The sequence below is a fragment of the Pelophylax lessonae genome, assembly GCF_965119305.1.
Source record: "Pelophylax lessonae genome assembly, chromosome: 2".
NCBI classification, from domain to species: domain Eukaryota; kingdom Metazoa; phylum Chordata; class Amphibia; order Anura; family Ranidae; genus Pelophylax; species Pelophylax lessonae.
In genome coordinates this window covers 48,511,940-48,530,618 of record NC_138769.1, presented here as the reverse complement: position 1 = coordinate 48,530,618, position 18,679 = coordinate 48,511,940, and the positions used below count along the sequence as shown (strand labels likewise).

Here is an 18,679-nt window from a genome sequence, read left to right as displayed (position 1 = left end):
CAACAACCCAAAATTTTCAAAATACAGTTGTTACAGGGACAGAAAGTGAGGTGAAATCTTCTGAACAGGGGTACAGACAGCAAAACAAATGGTACAGGGGTGTTAACCCTTCCCTATGCTATCCAAAAAACTTAAAAATTATTCTTTTGGCTGGAGCTAAACGTATAAAATATACCTGTTCCGACTTACAAACAAATTCAACTTACGACTACAGTCCCTATCTTGTTTGTAACCCGGGGACCGCCTGTATTGGATTAGGTGTATTGATTACACTGTTGGTGTTATACACACAATTTTCATCATTTTTTATTCATTTTGTTCACATCGAGATTGCGCTGATTGATTTTTTGGGTATTGATAAATTGATATACAAAGAGCTGCATGCAATCAGTGTAGATATACAGAAACAACGTATCATATATGTGAAAAGAAAATGAAGCTCGCCAAAGCTTTAAAGTAATGACACAACCAGATTTTGCGTGCTCCAGTTTTAGTGTTGGAATTCAAACTGGAAAAAAGGAGTGGGGCTACATCAATGAAACTGTGAGAAATCAAGGCACAGCTCCGGAGAAAGACACAAAGCCTTTAATACTTCCACAAAACAGCAACAATGGTTCACTGGACTGCTGAAGAGAAATCTGCCATCACCTCCACCTGGGCCAAAGTTGACTTGGAAAATGTCGGTCGCGATGTCCTGGATAGGCTGTTACATGTCTATCCTGGACCCAGAGGCATTTTGGAAATCTGTCCAATTCTGCTGCCATTGGTGGTAACCTCCAGGTCAACACCCATGGCAAGAAGGATCTTGGTGCCATTGACAAAGCAGTTCACCATCTGGATAATGTGAAGCCTGTCCTGGCTGACCTCAACAAGCCACATGCCGAAGAGGTCAATGTAAATCCTGAGAATTTTAAGCATCTTGGCTTGGCTCTTGGCTTGTAAGCTGGGATCTGAGTTCACCCCTGAAGTCCATGCTGCCTGGGAGAAATGTGTTAATGTCTTGGTGGCTGCTCTGAGCAGTGGCTACTTCTAAATGTTTGCTTCATTGTATTGGGGAAATAAAAATAAATTATTTGAAAACTAAAAAAAAAACTAAAAATAAATAAATAAAGTAATGACACCCGTGAACAATATAATAAACAAAATAAATTGTAAATATATTAAATATAATCCAAACAATGTCCAATATTAAAGTGACAATATGGTGAATGTACAATATTAAGTTGTTGAGAAATTCTCCACCACCGTGTCTTTCCTTCACCTTACATAAAGAATGCAACCTCACTGGACAGAAATTCTGTCTATCATATAGAACAACTGAATGCGCTCATTACTGATATGGCTCTTCTCAAAGGGAAAATTTGCAGCATCCGATTAAAGTCAGCCAGGTATCAACTCGGGTCTTCTGTCACTAGACCTGCCAAAAATCATCCTGGTGACTTTCTCCTCTTATAAGAGGAAATGAATGAAGGAATACTGCCCCTTGAGTTTGATTACCAGATACCAGCACAACGTTCTCACTATGGCAGCGACAGATTCCTATAGCAGTGATGGCGAACCTTGGCACTCCAGATGTTTTGGAACTACATTTCCCATCAGAGGCGTAACTAGAACCTTCAGGGCCCCGGTACAAGAAACCATGAAGGGCCCCCTGGATCCCTGGCCCGGGTCCCTTCCCTTCAAGCCTGGGGCTCTTCCCACTGATCCTGGGGCTCTTTACTCTCATTGCGGGGCCCTTTATTACGGTCCCGCAGCGGGACCCCTTCACAAGTTCTGCAGTGGGCCCCTTTCCTGCCATCTTAAGGCCTCCCCATGGTGGTGGAATGCTGGGGCCTGGTTGCAAGTGTGACCTTTGCGATCCTGGAAGTTCACCCACTGGTGTCAGTAGTTTTTATTTTTTAGTATTTTAATTGTATTATTTTTATCATTTATATATTTATTTATTTATTTTTTTTTTACAATGTCACTGACTATGACTCTGTCCATTCAGAAAAGGAAGGAGCTTGTAAGTTACATATTTACTGACCCCTTCCTGGTTCTCTGTTATGACACATCCCCTGCAGCAGCCGCCAGGAGAGGGAACAGAGCACAGTGGGGGGGGGGGGGGGAGAGACAGCAGAACACAAGTGAACTGGATAGGAGGAGTGGCGGGGGCCTCATACAGAGGAACCAATCTTCTCCATTTCCCTCCTGCAACTGCAGGAGGAAAAAGGAGGAAAGTAATTTCTTCACATGCTGCCCCCGACACCCCTCCTATCCAGGTGTACTGGGGAGCCAAACAGGCCCCCTAGAGCATGGGGCCCGGTTGCAATTGCAACCCCATGTATAGTTACGGCCCCTGTTTCCCATGATACTCATGCACTCTGCAGTGTTGTTGAACATCATGGGAAATGTAATTCCAAAACATCTGGGGTGCCAAGGCTCGCCATCACTGCCCTATAGAATTACAGCCAGTGAGTGCATGAGCGCATTCAGCGGTTCTCTATGTTAGACAACATTTCTGTCCGGTGAGTTTGCATTCTTTACGTAAGGTGAAGGCAAGACACTGTGGTGGAGAATTTCTCAACTGTTCGTTGCAATAACTTAATATTATAAATTCACCATATTTTCACTTTAATATCGGACATTGTTTGGATTATATTTTATATATTTACAATTTCTTTTATTATATTTTTCATGGGTGTCATTACTTTAAAGCTTTGGAGTGCTTCATTTTCTTTGTAATTTTATAAGGTAACTCCACTACAGCAGGAATTATGAAATATGTGTAGAGCTTGGTTCTGTGAATTTAGCTTTAGGTCAAAACCCAGGCTCACAGATGTGTATTGCTCATACTGCTTTTTACTGGTTATGGCTCCTTTCACACTATCCGTCCGTCGGACGGATTCCGTTTTTCTCAGCAGGGGATCGAGCCGCTGATCCCCCGCTAAGCAGGAGGATGACAGCTGTGTCTCTGCGCTGTGTGCGGAGACAGAGCTGTCAGTTCCCCATGCATCTCTATGGGGGAAATCGGATGGGAACGGACCGTCGGTCCGTTCTCATACAATCCCATCCGATCCGATCCGCTGGACGGATGGAAAATAGGGTTACCAACCGTCCAGATTTGACAGATCGGATCGGTGTCAGTGGACATGTCTCCGCTGAAATCCGATCTCCCATAGAGATGCACGGGGGGACCGTTCAGATCCGCCGAAAAAACGGACAGGCAGATCTGAACGGTCCGCCTGTGTGAAAGGGGCCTTAGGCTTGACTTTTTACGTCAGGACCTCAACAGCAGTCCTTTGAAGACCCTGCTAAGTAAGGCCGCTTTCACACGGGCGCGCCGCCCAACGGAGTCCATTCTGCTCAGCGGGGTATCGATCCGCCAATCCCCGCTGAGCAGGCGGATGACAGCTCCGTCTCCGCTCTGTCTGTGGAGACGGAGCTGTCAGATCCCCGCTGTCCTCCTTGGGGAGATCGGATGAGAATGGACTGCCTGTCCGTTTTCATCCGATCCCATCCGATCCGATCCTCCAGACGGATGAAAAATAGTGTTTCCATCCATCCGGATTTCATGGACAGGATCGGATCAGATAGCAGCCGGTGTCAGCGGACATGTCACCACTGACATCCGCTGCCTCATAGGGATGCATGGAGCATCCAATCAGGATCGGATTGGATCGCCCGTGTGAAAGGGGCCTAAGGTTTAAGGTGCCCTTTATTCATTCCAAGTACATTAGAGTAGGACTGTTTTTACTACCGACAGTTTCTGTGGAAATTGGGATGCAGTGATCAGAACCACCCCACCCCCTTCATTCTCTCCATTCTCTAGCTGACTCCTATCAGCATGTCCCTAATAATGGCTGACTGGCTCCATATGCAGCTTTACCCTCTACTACTCAGAGCCCTGCTGTACTGTAACTGCAAGAGGTTGATACAAGGTCACATAAAGGGTCTTACACTGTTTACATTCAAACAAATTAATTTATTGATGAATTAATATACACCGAGCTACATTCATTTGTGTCTTTTATATCTGCTAGGAAGTTAGCTTTAAAGCCCCGCTCCATTTTTTTCATTTTGGAATCAAGCATAGGTTAGAAGTGCTATGGGGTCCTTGCTATGGGGGAGATTAACCCTCTCCTACTGACTTGGTGGCACCTATCACATTATGTGGACTTGGCAAAAAAATAAATAAAAAATAAACAGAAAGAGGTTTTGATATTTGCACTGAATCCAAAGTTTAAAAAAAGCTTTTATCTGGAATTCAACAATGGAGATTTTTACATTTTCTTTACATCCTCCTTTATATCCATATTCATTAATTTATATGGACAAGACCTGTTTATTGGATTACGTCTGGCAGATAATATAGCTGCAATCTCTTCCCCTAGGAATGGCATCATACATGTGTAAGATGTCTGGTCTTCTTCAAATGGTTGTCAGCTCTGTCCAGTCCAACAACCTGCATGGGAAAAAAAATGTAACAAATTAAAAAAAAAAGAAAAAAAAAGAAAAAAAAAAAGAAGAAGAAGAAGCGTACTATCCCTTCTGTTAAATTACACCAGTCGTTTCCTTACATCTGCGGCAATGTCTGTTGGCTTTGTAATTAGAGCATCATTTGGAAGCTGCACTTGTTTAATTTGGAGATGAAGACATCCAAAAAAAAAAAGAGAGATGTTGTTTTTTTCTCTCTCATTTGGCAAAAACTAAACCCGCTGTGTTCAGGAGGATTCTCCTAAAATTAGAGCCACACAGATATTGCTAATGACAAAGGAAAGTATTGTGCTATGGAGAAAATATGTAAATATCTCATGACTATACATTATCAGAGAGGGATACACAGTTATCACCATATAAACTTTGGGTAAATGTAAAACCCAACTCCCAGCAAATGTTTTTATAAAGAGAAAATAGCCCCCCTGGTTGTGTTAGAAATGTCGCCTCCTCTCAGTCTTTTTGGTTGAAAGATGTCCAGAATTATTTAATTTGGAAAACTAAAGATATCAAGCGAATGCTAAATATTGTGGACCCACACCCTGAGGGGGTGTAACTAGAGCCCTGAATTTAGGGTGCAATGATGAAGAGAGAGCAGCGCTGACATCATTACATTAGAACCCCTTTCTGTAATATTAAAGACCACCCAACAGCCAAGAAGAGGACACTGTGGGGTTGGTTTACTAAAACTGGAACTTCAGCAAGTTGTCTTCACCATGTCTACATGCCTAAATGTGATTGGCTGATTAGCAATTTGTGTTACCAAGCAATTGAACAGGTGTTCCTAATAAAGTGGCCGGTGTGTGTATACACTAAAGCCCCGTACACACGTACTGAACGTCGGCCGAACGATCGGCCGTCTTTTGTCCAGGGCTGTCGTGTCTGTTGAAAACTACAAAAGACTGCACACGAATTTTGTCGGCCAACAACAGCCTACTGCCGAAGTGATGTCATGTGATGGTTAACTTTCCTTGTCTTTTTTCTTTTCTGAGCATGCCCAGTCTTGCTAATCTGCTGTCTGTCGGCCGAAATCTGTACTGACTGGCGAACAATCGGCCGTTCTGGTGACGGCCAACAAATATTTTAAAGTCTGCACGACAGATTCTGTTCGGCCGAAAATGCGCTGTCGGCTGTCGGAAGCATCATACTAACAAGCCTACAATCGGCCGATCGGTCAGCGGCCGAATATTTACGGCCGACAATCGGTACCTGTGTATGGGGCTATACACACAGACACACAGACACACACTCCTTTAGAGCCGGTTCACACTGAGGCGATCCGACTTCGGGGGGCGACCTAATAATGGAAGTCTATGCAAGTCGCTCCGAGGTCGCCCCAAAGTAGTACAGGACCCTTTTTGTAAGTTGGAGCGACTTGTGTCGCTCCTATTAGAACGGGTCCTGTGCTACTCAATGGACCGCGACCGACCGCGACTTGTCAGGCTGACAAGTCGCGCTAGTCTGAATGGTCTCTTATAAATAATTGTAAACAAACATCTTAAAATGTATTGAAACATTTTTTGATTAAATAAACATTTATTGCGCATGCACAATTAGCATTGTTTTTTTCTAGTCCCCCCCCCCCCCCCCCAGTGGACAGTCTCAGTAGTTGTTTTTGTTTTTATTATGTTTTTATTAAATATTGTTTTATATATCTGTTTTTATTATTTTTTACAATTTTATTCTTTTTAATTATTTTTTTAGGAACCCTGTGGGTAGCTTTGGTGAAAAATCAGGGGTTTAAACAGATCCCAGATGTTTCCCTTTTGAGACCGAGAAAGGGACTGAGGACAGAGATTTCCTAGTCCCTTTCTCTGCAGCCTCAGCTGCACTGGACAATGAATGAATGGGAAGTGCTCTGTGCTGAACGGCTTCCTGTTCATTCACTAACTGAGGCATAGTATCACAGTTTACTATGCATAAGGTATGTATGAATACAGTGAGTGAACGGTACCAATCACTCACTGTGTTCATTCAGAAAAGGAAGGAGCCGGTAAATTACATATTTACCAGTTCCTTCCCCGCTCTCCATGCTGAACTGATCCCCTGCAGCAGCCCTCAGGAGGGGAGAGGAGGGGAAGCTGACATCGCTGAGGTTGGAATGGAGAGGGACTAGGGGGGCACAAAGGGGGGCTCGGACAGCAGAAAGAAGAGGAACTGGGACAGGGAGGGAGGTGGGGATGGCATATACTGGTACCAATCCTGACCCATCTAGTTTTACTGGTTCTTCTCTCTCCCACTTCTCTACTTAACTCTGCATCCCTGAATAAATTGGTCTCTAATATGAAATCTTCCACCTGCATTCTTGATCCTATTCGCACCCATCTATTTAACCACTTCAATACCGGGCACTTTCACCCCCTCCCTGCCCAGGCCAATTTTCAGCTTTCAGCGCTGTTGCATTTTGAATGATGCAACACTGTACCTAAACCAAATTTATGTCACCCCCCCCCCCCCCCCACAAATAGAGCTTTCTTTTGGTGGTATTTGATCACCGCAAGGTTTTTTCTTTTTTGCTACACAAATAAAAAAGACCGAAAAGTTTGAAAAAAAAAGTTTTTTTGTTTATGTTATAACATTTTGTAAATAGATACGCTTTTTCCTGCACTGATGAGGCCGCACTGATAGGCACTGATGGGTGGCACTGATGGGGTGGCACTAATATGCAGCACTAATGGGCACTGATAGGCGGCACTGATATGCAGCACTGATGGACACTGATATGTGGCACTGATAGGTAGCATTGATATGCAGCATTGGTGGGCACTGATAGGCGGCACTGATAGGTGGCACTGATGGGCACTGATAGATGGCACTGGTGGGCAATAATGGAAACTGGTGGGCGGCACTGATAGATGGCAATGATGGGCACTGGTGGGCAGCACTGATAGATGGCAATCATGGGCAGCTCTGATGGGGAGAGCACTGACAGGGTCCCTGAGCCACCCCTGGTGGCCATGGGTGGGCATGCCTGGTGGTCATGGGTGGGCAATCCCTGGTGGCTCTAGTGGCACCCCCCCCCCCCAAGGGTTTGCACTGGTAATCAATGCTCTGATTACCAGCACAGACCCTCCCCCCCTGTCAGGAGAGCCGCATATCAGCTCTCCTCTACTCATGCCAGTCAGACACGAACTGAGGAAAGCCAAATAACAGCTCTTCCTATTTACTATGTGATCAGCTGTGATTGGAGCGCTGTATCCTGCTGGACATCATATGACGGCCAGTCAGGATATTACAACCACTTTGCCGCCATCAATCCGCTATAGGGCGGGTGGCAAGTGGTTAAATCCCATTATAGTTCTCTATGCTCTATTATTCTCAATATCATAAATGACTCCCTTAGCACCAGTTTTGTACCAACAATCCTCAAAACTGTTGCCATCACCCTGGTACCAAAAAAAACTAACATGGCTCTGGACAATTTTAACAACTTTTGCCCAATAACTAACTTACCCTTCCTTGCCAAGATCTTTGAGTGGGTTGTAATATCGCAATTGCATAATCACTTGACCATTTGAACCCCTCCAATCTGATTTTTGGTAACTGCACAGCACAGAAACCACCTTGGTCAAAGTCACCGACGACCTTCTGTTAGCTTCTGATTCCGGGTCACTAACTATTCCTTTTCTAATGGATCCTAGTCCTGCCTTTGATACTGTAGACCAAAATTTTTTACTCTCTCGCCTTGAAACTATATTTGAAGTTTTAGAATTGGCTCTGAAATGGATTAAGTCATATCTCAGAAATCCCTTTTTTTCTCTTGGCGGATTCCAGTCTGAAGTCGGTTCAGTTAAGTATGGTATTACTCAAGGCTCAATCTTGGGTCCCTTACTTTTTAGCATGTTTCCACTTGGCCAGCTGCTTAGATCACATGGGCTCAATGATCTCTTCTATGCTGATGACACAGATATACATCCGCATTAAAACTGGGTTCTATTTTGGCTGCTTCTCCTTAACTGTATTTGTGATATAAAAACTTGGATGGCCCATATTATCCTTCAATTATACTGTTCACAAGACTAAAGTCATAATTATGGGTACCCCCCATCAATTAAGGCCAGTCCTAATAGCTTGATATCTATAGATGGCAATTAGGGTTGAGCGAACACGGACTGTATTATTCGTGTTCGTACCGAATAATTGGATTTTTGTTACCCGAACACGGACCCGAAAACTTTACTGTATATTCGGGTAAAAATCCGTGTTCGGTCGTTTTATTTCCGGGTTTTGCATGCATTGGCGCGCTTTTCATGGTGGGCTTTCAACAGCCAATCAACAAGCGTTTAACTGGTGTGCCTAAGCCATCCCAGCCATGCCTACAAATGTATTAGTAGCTGTGATTGGCCGTCTGAAGCATGTGACCAAGTCTTTATAAGTTTGAGGCAGCGCCGCTGCGGCGTCATTCTGCTGTTTAGTTCAGGGAAACAGCACACATCAACGTGCTGGCTGCTGATTAGGGACAGACAGGAAAAAAAAAACATTTGTGTCCGGATTGAATTGAGGGACAGGTCGGAGTGTGTTAGGCAGGGCGAGTTGTAGGCATTTTAGGGAGAGAGTCTGCTGATTTTTAGGGTCAGTGTGCTCTACAAACGACAATCGATATTGCTGTGTGGGGTGGGGTTTGCAGTCACCCGATCTACAATCATCATCTTATCAATCCTTTTAGGGAGAGAGTCTGCTGATTTTTAGGGTCAGTGTGTTCTACAAACGACAATCGATATTGCTGTGTGGGGTGGGGTTTGCAGTCACCCGATCTACGATCATCATCTTATCAATCCTTTTAGGGAGAGAGTCTGCTGATTTTTAGGGTCAGTGTGTTCTACAAACGACAATCAATATTGCTGTGTGGGGTGGGGTTTGCAGTCACCCGATCTACGATCATCATCTTATCAATCCTTTTAGGGAGAGAGTCTGCTGATTTTTAGGGTCAGTGTGTTCTACAAACGACAATCGATATTGCTGTGTGGGGTGGGGTGTGCAGTCACCCGATCTACGATCATTATCTTATCAATCCTTTTAGGGAGAGAGTCTGCTGATTTTTAGGGTCAGACAGTGTGTTCTACAAACTACAATCGATATTGCTGTGTGGGGTGGGATAGGAGATAGGCAGGTGTCAGTGGTCCACATCCATTTTGCTGTGTGTGGGCTGCAGTGAACACAATCTTTTTGGGGTGCAGTGAACACAATCTTATTGGGGTGCAGTGAACACAATCTTTTTGGGGTGCAGTGAACACAATCTTTTTGGGGTGCAGTGAACAAAATCTTTTTTGCCCACTGAGGAGGAGGGAGAAAAGTATTTTTCTATCAGTCACTGTGTGCAGCCTTTTTCCTTCAGCTGTGCTGTGCTGACTGATCATACACTGCTGTGTTCAGTTCATATGTGCTATTATTGAGTGGTTTCAAAAATCATACACTTTTTTTCTATTCCACTATTAAATATACAGCCGTGGGTTAAAAAAAATTAAATTGTGGCCTGCAGCAGAGCTGAATGATATTTGGGGTTTTTGGGGTTCATCTCATACTTCTGAAAATTTGAGGGTACTGCCTGTTCCAAACTCCTCCTACTCCTCATCCAGCCTTTTAGGGGTACAAACAATAGTAATTGGGGCCTAGTGTGCTTCTGTACGTGTGAGATACATACACTTTTTTTGATCATATTTTCTATTCCGCTATTCAATAAAAACCTTTGGGGATCAGTTAAATTGCGGGATAGTCTGTGTTGGTACGTGTGAGATCCACCTTTCCAAGTTTTTGGGGTTCATCTCATACTTCTGAAGATTTGAGGGTGCTGCCTGTTCCATACTCCTCCTACTCCTCATCCAGCCTTTTAGGGGTACAAACAATAGTAATTGGGGCCTAGTGTGGTTTTGTACGTGTGAGATACATACACTTTTTTTGATCATATTTTCTATTCCGCTATTCAATAAAAACCTTTGGGGATCAGTTAAATTGCGGGATAGTCTGTGTTGGTACGTGTGAGATCCACCTTTCCAAGTTTTTGGGGTTCATCTCATACTTCTGAAGATTTGAGGGTGCTGCCTGTTCCATACTCCTCCTACTCCTCATCCAGCCTTTTAGGGGTACAAACAATAGTAATTGGGGCCTAGTGTGGTTTTGTACGTGTGAGATACATACACTTTTTTTGATCATATTTTCTTTTCTGCTATTCAATAAAAACCTTTGGGGATCAGTTAAATTGCGAGATAGTCTGTGTTGGTACGTGTGAGATCCACCTTTCCAAGTTTTTGGGGTTCATCTCATACTTCTGAAGATTTGAGGGTGCTGCCTGTTCCAAACTCCTCCTACTCCTCATCCTGCCTTTAGGGGTACAAACAATAGTAATTGGGGCCTAGTGTGCTTCTGTACATGTGAGATACATACACTTTTTTTGATCATATTTTCTATTCCGCTATTCAATAAAAACCTTTGTGGATCAGTTAAATTGCGGGATAGTCTGTGTTGGTACGTGTGAGATCCACCTTTCCAAGTTTTTGGGGTTCATCTCATACTTCTGAAGATTTGAGGGTGCTGCCTGTTCCAAACTCCTCCTACTCCTCATCCAGCCTTTAGGGGTACAAACAATAGTAATTGGGGCCTAGTGTGCTTCTGTACGTGTGAGATACATACACTTTTTTTGATCATATTTTCTATTCCGCTATTCAATAAAAACCTTTGGGGAACAGTTAAATTGCGGGATAGTCTGTGTTGGTACGTGTGAGATCCACCTTTCCAAGTTTTTGGGGTTCATCTCATACTTCTGAAGATTTGAGGGTGCTGCCTGTTCTGTTCCAAACTCCTCCTACTCCTCATCCAGCCTTTTAGGGGTACAAACAATAGTAATTGGGGCCTAGTGTGGTTTTGTACGTGTGAGATACATACACTTTTTTTGATCATATTTTCTATTCCGCTATTCAATAAAAACCTTTGGGGATCAGTTAAATTGCGGGATAGTCTGTGTCGGTACGTGTGAGATCCACCTTTCCAAGTTTTTGGGGTTCATCTCATACTTCTGAAGATTTGAGGGTGCTGCCTGTTCCAAACTCCTCCTACTCCTCATCCTGCCTTTAGGGGTACAAACAATAGTAATTGGGGCCTAGTGTGGTTTTGTACGTGTGAGATACATACACTTTTTTTGATCATATTTTCTATTCTGCTATTCAATAAAAACCTTCGGGTATCAATTAAATTGTGGGATAGTCTGTGTTGGTACGTGTGAGATCCACCTTTCCAAGTTTTTGGGGTTCATCTCATTCTTCTGAAGATTTGAGGGTGCTGCCTGTTCCAAACTCCTCCTACTCCTCATCCAGCCTTTAGGGGTACAAACAATAGTAATTGGGGCCTAGTGTGGTTCTGTTCGTGTGAGATACATACACTTTTTTTGATCATATTTTCTATTCCGCTATTCAATAAAAACCTTTGGGGATCAATTAAATTGCGGGATAGTCTGTGTTGGTACGTGTGAGATACACCTTTCCAAGTTTTTGGGGTTCATCTCATACTTCTGAAGATTTGAGGGTGCTGCCTGTTCCAAACTCCTCCTACTACTCATCCTGCCTTTAGGGGTACAAACAATAGTAATTGGGGCCTAGTGTGGTTGTGTACGTGTGATATACATACACTTTTTTTGATCATATTTTCTATTCCGCTATTTAATCAAAACCTTTGGGTATAAACAATTAAATTGCGTGATAGTCTGTGTCGGTACGTGTGAGATACACCTTTCCAATTTTTTGGGCGCATCTCATACTGCCGAGGATTTGAGGGTGCTTCAGTCTGCCTCCTGCCTGTTCCGAACTCCTCCTACTCCTCATCCTGCCTTTAGGGTAGAAAAAATTGTAATCGGGGCCTAGTTTGTGTTTGTACGTGTGAGATACACCGTTTTGTAAAATTTGTCCTATTCCGCTATTCAATATACACCCTGTTTGAGTGTAAAAAATTAAATTGCGGCATAGTCTGTATCGGTACATGTGAGATACACCTTTTCAAATTTGTTTGGCGCATCTCCTTCTACCGCCGAGGATTGCAGGGCGCTTCAGTTTGCCTCCTGTTCCCAACTCCTCCTACTCCTCTTCCTCATCCTGCCTTTAGGGTACCAAAAATTGTAATCGGGGCCTAGTCTGTGTTTGTACGTGTGAGATACACCGTATTATAAAATTTTTCCTATTCCGCTATTCAATATACACCCTTTTGGAGTGTAAAAAATTAAATTACGGCATAGTCTGTATCGGTACGTGTGAGATACACCTTTTAAATTTGTTTGGCGCATCTCCTTCCCCCGCCAAGGATTGCCGGGCACTTCACTTTGCCTCCTGTTCCCAACTCCTCCTACTCCTCTTCCTCATCCTCCCTTTAGGGTACAAAAAAATTTAATCGGGGCCTAGTCTGTGTTTCTACGTGTGAGATACACCATTTTTTATCCTATTCCGCTATTCAATATACACCCTTTTGGGGTAAAAAACATTAAATTGCGGCATAGTTTGCATATTTGACTGTGAGATACACCCGTGCGATACTGTTGTTGTTTTGTTCCGCTATTCAATAAACACCTTTCTAGGGCAAGATCTTGAATTACAGAAATATGAGGAGACAAAATTTGTACTCAGCAGGGAATGTGGGACCACACAATATCTAAACTGTACGCTTTGTTAACGACATCAGTAGAACGATGTAAACTACCGTTTTTGAGGGAATGGGAAAAAGAAATGGATACTACTTTCTCGTTAGAACGGGAAAATCAAATAATCAAATCAGTATTTTCAACCTCAAGATGTGTTAGAATACAAGAATTAAACTATAAAATACTAATAAGATGGTACTATACCCCAGTAAAAATGAATAAGATTTCTGGGACAAACACAGACCGGTGCTGGAGGTGTGGGACAGAGAAAGGGACAATGTTCCATATATTCTGGTCATGTCCCAGAATAGAAATATTCTGGGAACAGATTTGGAAGATGATACAGAAAATTATGAACTGTCAAATTCCCAAAGAACCAGCTCTCTTTCTGCTCCATGCACCCAGTACACCTATCCAAGGATATAAACAATCTATCATGCCACATTTCATAAACGCAGCTAAAACATGTATCCCTCTTAAGTGGAGAGATACCGACCCCCCCAATATAAAAATGTGGATAAAAAAGGTTGAGGAAATAAATAAACTAGAGAATCTGGTACTGTTTGCTCGCCAACAATCAGACAAATACGAGAAGAAATGGAAACAATGGAAAGATTACGTTAAGTCAGAGGAATGTCAATTATTAATGATAGAATAAGAACTGGCTGACTAGAAAATAGATAAAAGATGGCAAGTGGAATACTGAGATCCCTATGGTCCCCATGAAAGGCCAATTGAGAGGAGAAGGGAGAGAAATGTATTTATTTATATTTCCTTTTTTTTTTTTTTTTTTTGTTTGGGGGAGAAGAGGGGAAAGAAAGAGGGAAATGGGAAGAAAAGGCTGATTTGAGAACGGCTATGATATAATTATAGAATGTTTTCTGTTAGATATGTTTTTGGAAGTTAAAAATGTAATGAATAACATGTATATGTAACCGAACTTGAATAAATAAAAATAAAATTTGAAAAAAAAGAAATATGAGGAGACCGTCAAATAGGGGCCGTGGCCTGGGACGTGGTGCTGCTGGTAGAGCTCCTGTTGCAAGGAGAGGACGTGGTCGATCTGTGCCAGCTACACGCACAAGTGAAACACCTTCCTCAAGTGTTAGTAGGCGACAGAACCTGCATCAGTATTTGGTAGGGCATCATACGCCTCTAGAAGTGATGAGGCCAGAACACAGAGAGGCGATAGTAGATTGGTTTGCTGCTGACAGTGCCTCCAGTTCCTTCACATTGTCTCCCACCCAGTCTACTGCAGAAATGTCAGAGTTGGCACCTGCAGCCGATGTCCAACCGTCTTTCACCTCACCCCCTTGCAAATCAGGCAAGCAGTCTGAGCCCCAAGCCATACAGCAGTCTCTTGTTCTTTTTGAGGACTCTGTCAGCAGGGTTTCCCAGGGCCATCCACCTAGCCCTGCCCCAGAAGTGGAAGAGATTGAGTGCAGCGATGCCCAACCACTTATTTCTCAAGATGAGCACATGCAAGGACCATCGCAGCACGTCTCCGATGATGACGAAACGCAGGTGCCAACTGCTGCGGCGTTCAGCATTGTGGAGACCGACAAGGAGGGCAGGGGTGAAGACTGGGTGGAAGATGATGTGGAGGACGATGAGGTCCTCGACCCCACATGGAATGAACGTCATGCAGGTGACCTGAGTAGTTTGGAGGAAGAGGCGGTGGTCGCACAGAGCCACCAGCACAGCAGAAGAGGGAGCAGGGTGCAGAAGCGGAGCTCCCGTGCCCTAGACAATACGCCTGCTACTGCCCAACGCAGCAAGGGAACGAGCGCACCAAAGTCAGCTCAAAGGAGTTCTCTAGCGTGGAAGTTCTTTAGAAAATGTGCTGATGACAGGACACGAGTGGTTTGCACCCTGTGCAATCAGAGCCTGAAGCGAGGCATAAACCTTCTCAACCTGAGCACAACCTGCATGATCAGGCATCTAAGTGCAAAGCACGAGTTGCAGTGGAGTAGACACCTTCAAAACCAAGAAACTTCTCTGGCTCATCCTGCTTCCTCTTCTGCTGCAGTCTCGGCCGCTCCAGCCACATCTGTAGTGATACCGGCACCTGCCACCCCGCAAACAGAGGATCTGTCAGCAACACCACCACCTGGGTCACCAACCATCTCCACAATGTCCCGTGGAAGCGTTCAGCTTTCCATCTCCCAAACACTTGAGAGGAAGTACCCCCCTACCCACCCGCGATCCCTGGCCCTGAATGCCAGCATTTCAAAATTCTTGGCCTTTGAAATGCTGTCATTCCGGCTGGTGGAGACGCACAGTTTTAAAAACCTTATGTCGGTGGCTGTCCCACAGTACGTCGTGCCCAGCCGCCACTACTTTTCCAGGCAAGCCATCCCTTCCCTGCACAACCAAGTGGGGGAAAAAATCAGGTGTGCACTGCGCAACGCCATCTGTGCCAAGGTCCAACCAACTACCGATACGTGGACCAGTAAGCATGGTCAGGGGCGTTATATCTCCCTAACGGCACACTGGGTAAATGCAGTGGCGGATGGGCCTGAGGCGGATAGCAATTTGGCGCATGTCCTTCCACCACCGAGGATTGCAGGGCGCTTCAGTTTGCCTCCTGTTCCTAACTCCTCCTACTCCGCTTCCTCATCCTCTACCGCCTCCTCATCCGGACAACGTAACGCCTTCACCACCAACTTCAGCACGGCCAGGGGTAAACGACAGCAGGCAGTTTTAAAACTTGCCTGTTTGGGGGACAAACCACACACCGCGCAGGAGTTGTGGAGGAGCATGGAACAGCAGACAAATGAGTGGTTGCTGCCAGCGAGCCTCAAGCCCGGCCTGGTGGTGTGCGATAACGGGCGAAATCTCATAGCAGCTCTGGGCCTAGCCGGTTTGACGCACATCCCTTGCCTATCGCATGTGCTGAATTTGGTGGTGCAGAGGTTCCTTAAAAACTACCCCGATATGTCAGAGCTGCTGCAGAAAGTGCGGGCCGTCTGTGCGCACTTTCAGCGTTCTCACCCTGCTGCTGCTCGCCTGTCAGCGCTGCAGCGTAACTTCGGCCTTCCCGCTCACCGCCTCATATGTGACGTGCCCACAAGGTGGAACTCCACCTTGCACATGCTGCAAAGACTGTGCGAGCAGCAGCAGGCCATAGTGGAGTTTCAGCTGCAGCACGCACGCGTGAGTCGCTCTGCGGAACAGCACCACTTCACCACCAATAACTGGGCCTCCATGCGAGACCTGTGTGCCTTGTTGCGCTGTTTTGAGTACTCCACCAACATGGCCAGTGCCGATGACGCCGTTCTCAGCTTAACTATCCCACTTCTATGCCTCCTTGAAAAAACAATTTGGGCGATGATGGAAGAGGATGTGGCACAGGATGAGGAGGAGGAGGAGGAGGATGAAGAGGTAACATTTCCAAGGCTTTCAGGGCAGTAATTTGCAAGGGGCTCCGAGGGTGGGTTCCTGCACACACAAACGCCAGGGACACAATTGTCCAGCAGGGGCACAGTTCTGGAGGATGAGGAGGAGGAGATGGAAGCATGTTCACAGCAGGGTGGCACCCAGGCCAGCTCATGGCCATCACTGGTGCGTGCCTGGGGGGATACAGAGGACACGGACGATACACCTCCCACAGAGGACAGCCTTTCGTTGCCTCTGGGCAGCCTGGCACACATGAGCGATTACATGCTGCAGTGTCTCCACAACGACCGCCGAGTTGCCCACATTCTAACTTGTGCTGATTACTGGGTGGCCACGCTGCTGGATCCCCGTTACAAGGACAACGTACCGTCCTTAATTCACTCACTGGAGCGCGATCGCAAGATGCGCGAGTACAAGCGCACGCTGGTAGACGCGATGCTGCTGGCATTCCCACCTGACAGCGGGGCCACAGTGTAAGCACAAGGCAGAGGAGGAGGAGGAAGAGGTCGCCAATGCAACCAGGGCACCGCCAGCACCTCAGAAGGCAGGGTTAGCATGGCCGAAATGTGGAAAAGCTTTGTCAGCACGCCACAACAAACAGCAGCACCAGCAGCTCATATGGAACGTCTTAGCAGGAGGCAGCATTTTACCAACATGGTGGAGCAGTATGTGTGCACACGCCTACATGTAGTGAATGACGGGTCTGCCCCCTTCAACTTCTTGGTCTCCAAATTGGGCACATGGCCTGAGCTTGCCCTTTACGCCTTGGAGGTGCTGGCGTGCCCTGCAGCCAGTGTATTATCTGAACGGGTATTTAGCACGGCTGGGGGCGTTATCACAGACAAGCGCAGCCGCCTGTCCAGAGACAATGTGGACAAGCTCACGTTCATTAAAATGAACCAGGCATGGATCCCACGGGACTTTTCCATACCTTGTGCAGAATAGCGATGGATACCGACCTTACCCAGCCATTGTTCCATTTTTGCTCTTTCTCACTCTTTTGGGGTGTACCCTCATTTAAAATTTGTGAAAAGAAGCAGTGTTGGCTACCTCGTCCTCTTCAGGGCCAGATTAACGTAGGGGCTATTGGAGCTGCAGCTCCAGGCCCCTACCTTTATATAGGCCCCGGGTTGGCCATATTCACTGTTACCGCTCTTCTGTCACTTGTAAACACAGAAGTCATGGCTTCTATGCTCGCTTCCCCAGGCAGCTCCCTCAGAACCTCCCCACACAGCACGAAGGCCGGACAAGGAGGGACAGTTGCCGATGCATGGATGTGTTTATGGGCTTCAGAGACAGCATCCCATGTTGAATTAGGCATGCATGGCTGCACCCTTCCTCCTCTGGGTGCATGCCAAGGCACGGCCCTTAAGGCCCTTCAAAATCCTCAGCACCAAGCCCATGATGCTCTTAATCCGGCCCTGGTCCTCCTCCACCGCCGCTTCCACCTACACCGCCCATAGGAAATACACATGCATGTGTTTGCCTACATGTACATGGCCCCGATACATTACTCTCCCTGCTGGCAAAGAGAAATAGAGCAGAGCAGGTCCGAGGGAGATCTTTCCCATCTCCTCACTGCTGGCAAACAGAGCGATAATGCTATGTGCCCTAGGTGATTAGGGTGTGCCCAGGCACATCCAGCACACCCTGTACGCACGCCTATGAGACTGCCACACACATCCACCACCACCTCAACCTCCCTCCTACTCCATATGGGCCTCGTCCTTCAGAGATGAAGAACATTGTTTTATTTTTATTTTTTTGTTGTTTTAAGTTATTTCCCTATCCACATTTGTTTGCAGAGCACTTGCCATGCTCTTAAATACGTTTTGCTGCCATTTGCAGCACTCTAGCCCTTTCCTTTGGTGTTTTAGAGCCATTTTAGTGCCTGAAAGTTCGGGTCCCCATTGACTTCAATGGGGTTCCGTGTCCGGGAAAAGTTCGGCAAAAGTCCGGGACACAGACTCAACTCTAATGGCAATGTAATTGAGATTCAGTCTAAATTGAAAAGTTTAGGAGAGATATTTGATGCTAGTTTAACCTTTGATCCACATGTACGAAATGTTGTCAGAACATCTTTTTTCCTCTTGAAAAATATTGCTGGGCTGCATTCTTTTTTTTTTTTTTATTTCAAACTTGGGCTGCATTCTATGCTATCATACACTGTAGCTGAAAAGCTGATCC

At 45.5% G+C, this 18,679-nt stretch overlaps 1 protein-coding gene and 1 pseudogene across 3 annotated transcripts in view; one reads left to right on the top strand and one right to left on the bottom strand.

The window, feature by feature from the left end:
• Nucleotides 1-610: 610 nt before the first annotated feature.
• LOC309547406 (hemoglobin subunit beta-2-like) lies at nucleotides 611-1,033 on the top strand (annotated as a pseudogene). Its single transcript has one exon. The product of its transcript is annotated as a hemoglobin subunit beta-2-like (transcript).
• Nucleotides 1,034-4,181: 3,148 nt separating this feature from the next.
• LOC309546509 (beta-1,3-galactosyltransferase 5-like) overlaps nucleotides 4,182-18,679 on the bottom strand; it is a 404,656-nt gene continuing 390,158 nt past the window's right edge. For both annotated transcript variants that reach the window (XM_082246250.1, XM_082246249.1), the window contains exon 9: nucleotides 4,182-4,444. In XM_082246250.1, coding sequence (XP_082102376.1) covers nucleotides 4,382-4,444 — 63 coding nt within the window. In that variant the 3' untranslated portion in view covers nucleotides 4,182-4,381. The remainder of the gene's footprint in view (nucleotides 4,445-18,679) is intronic.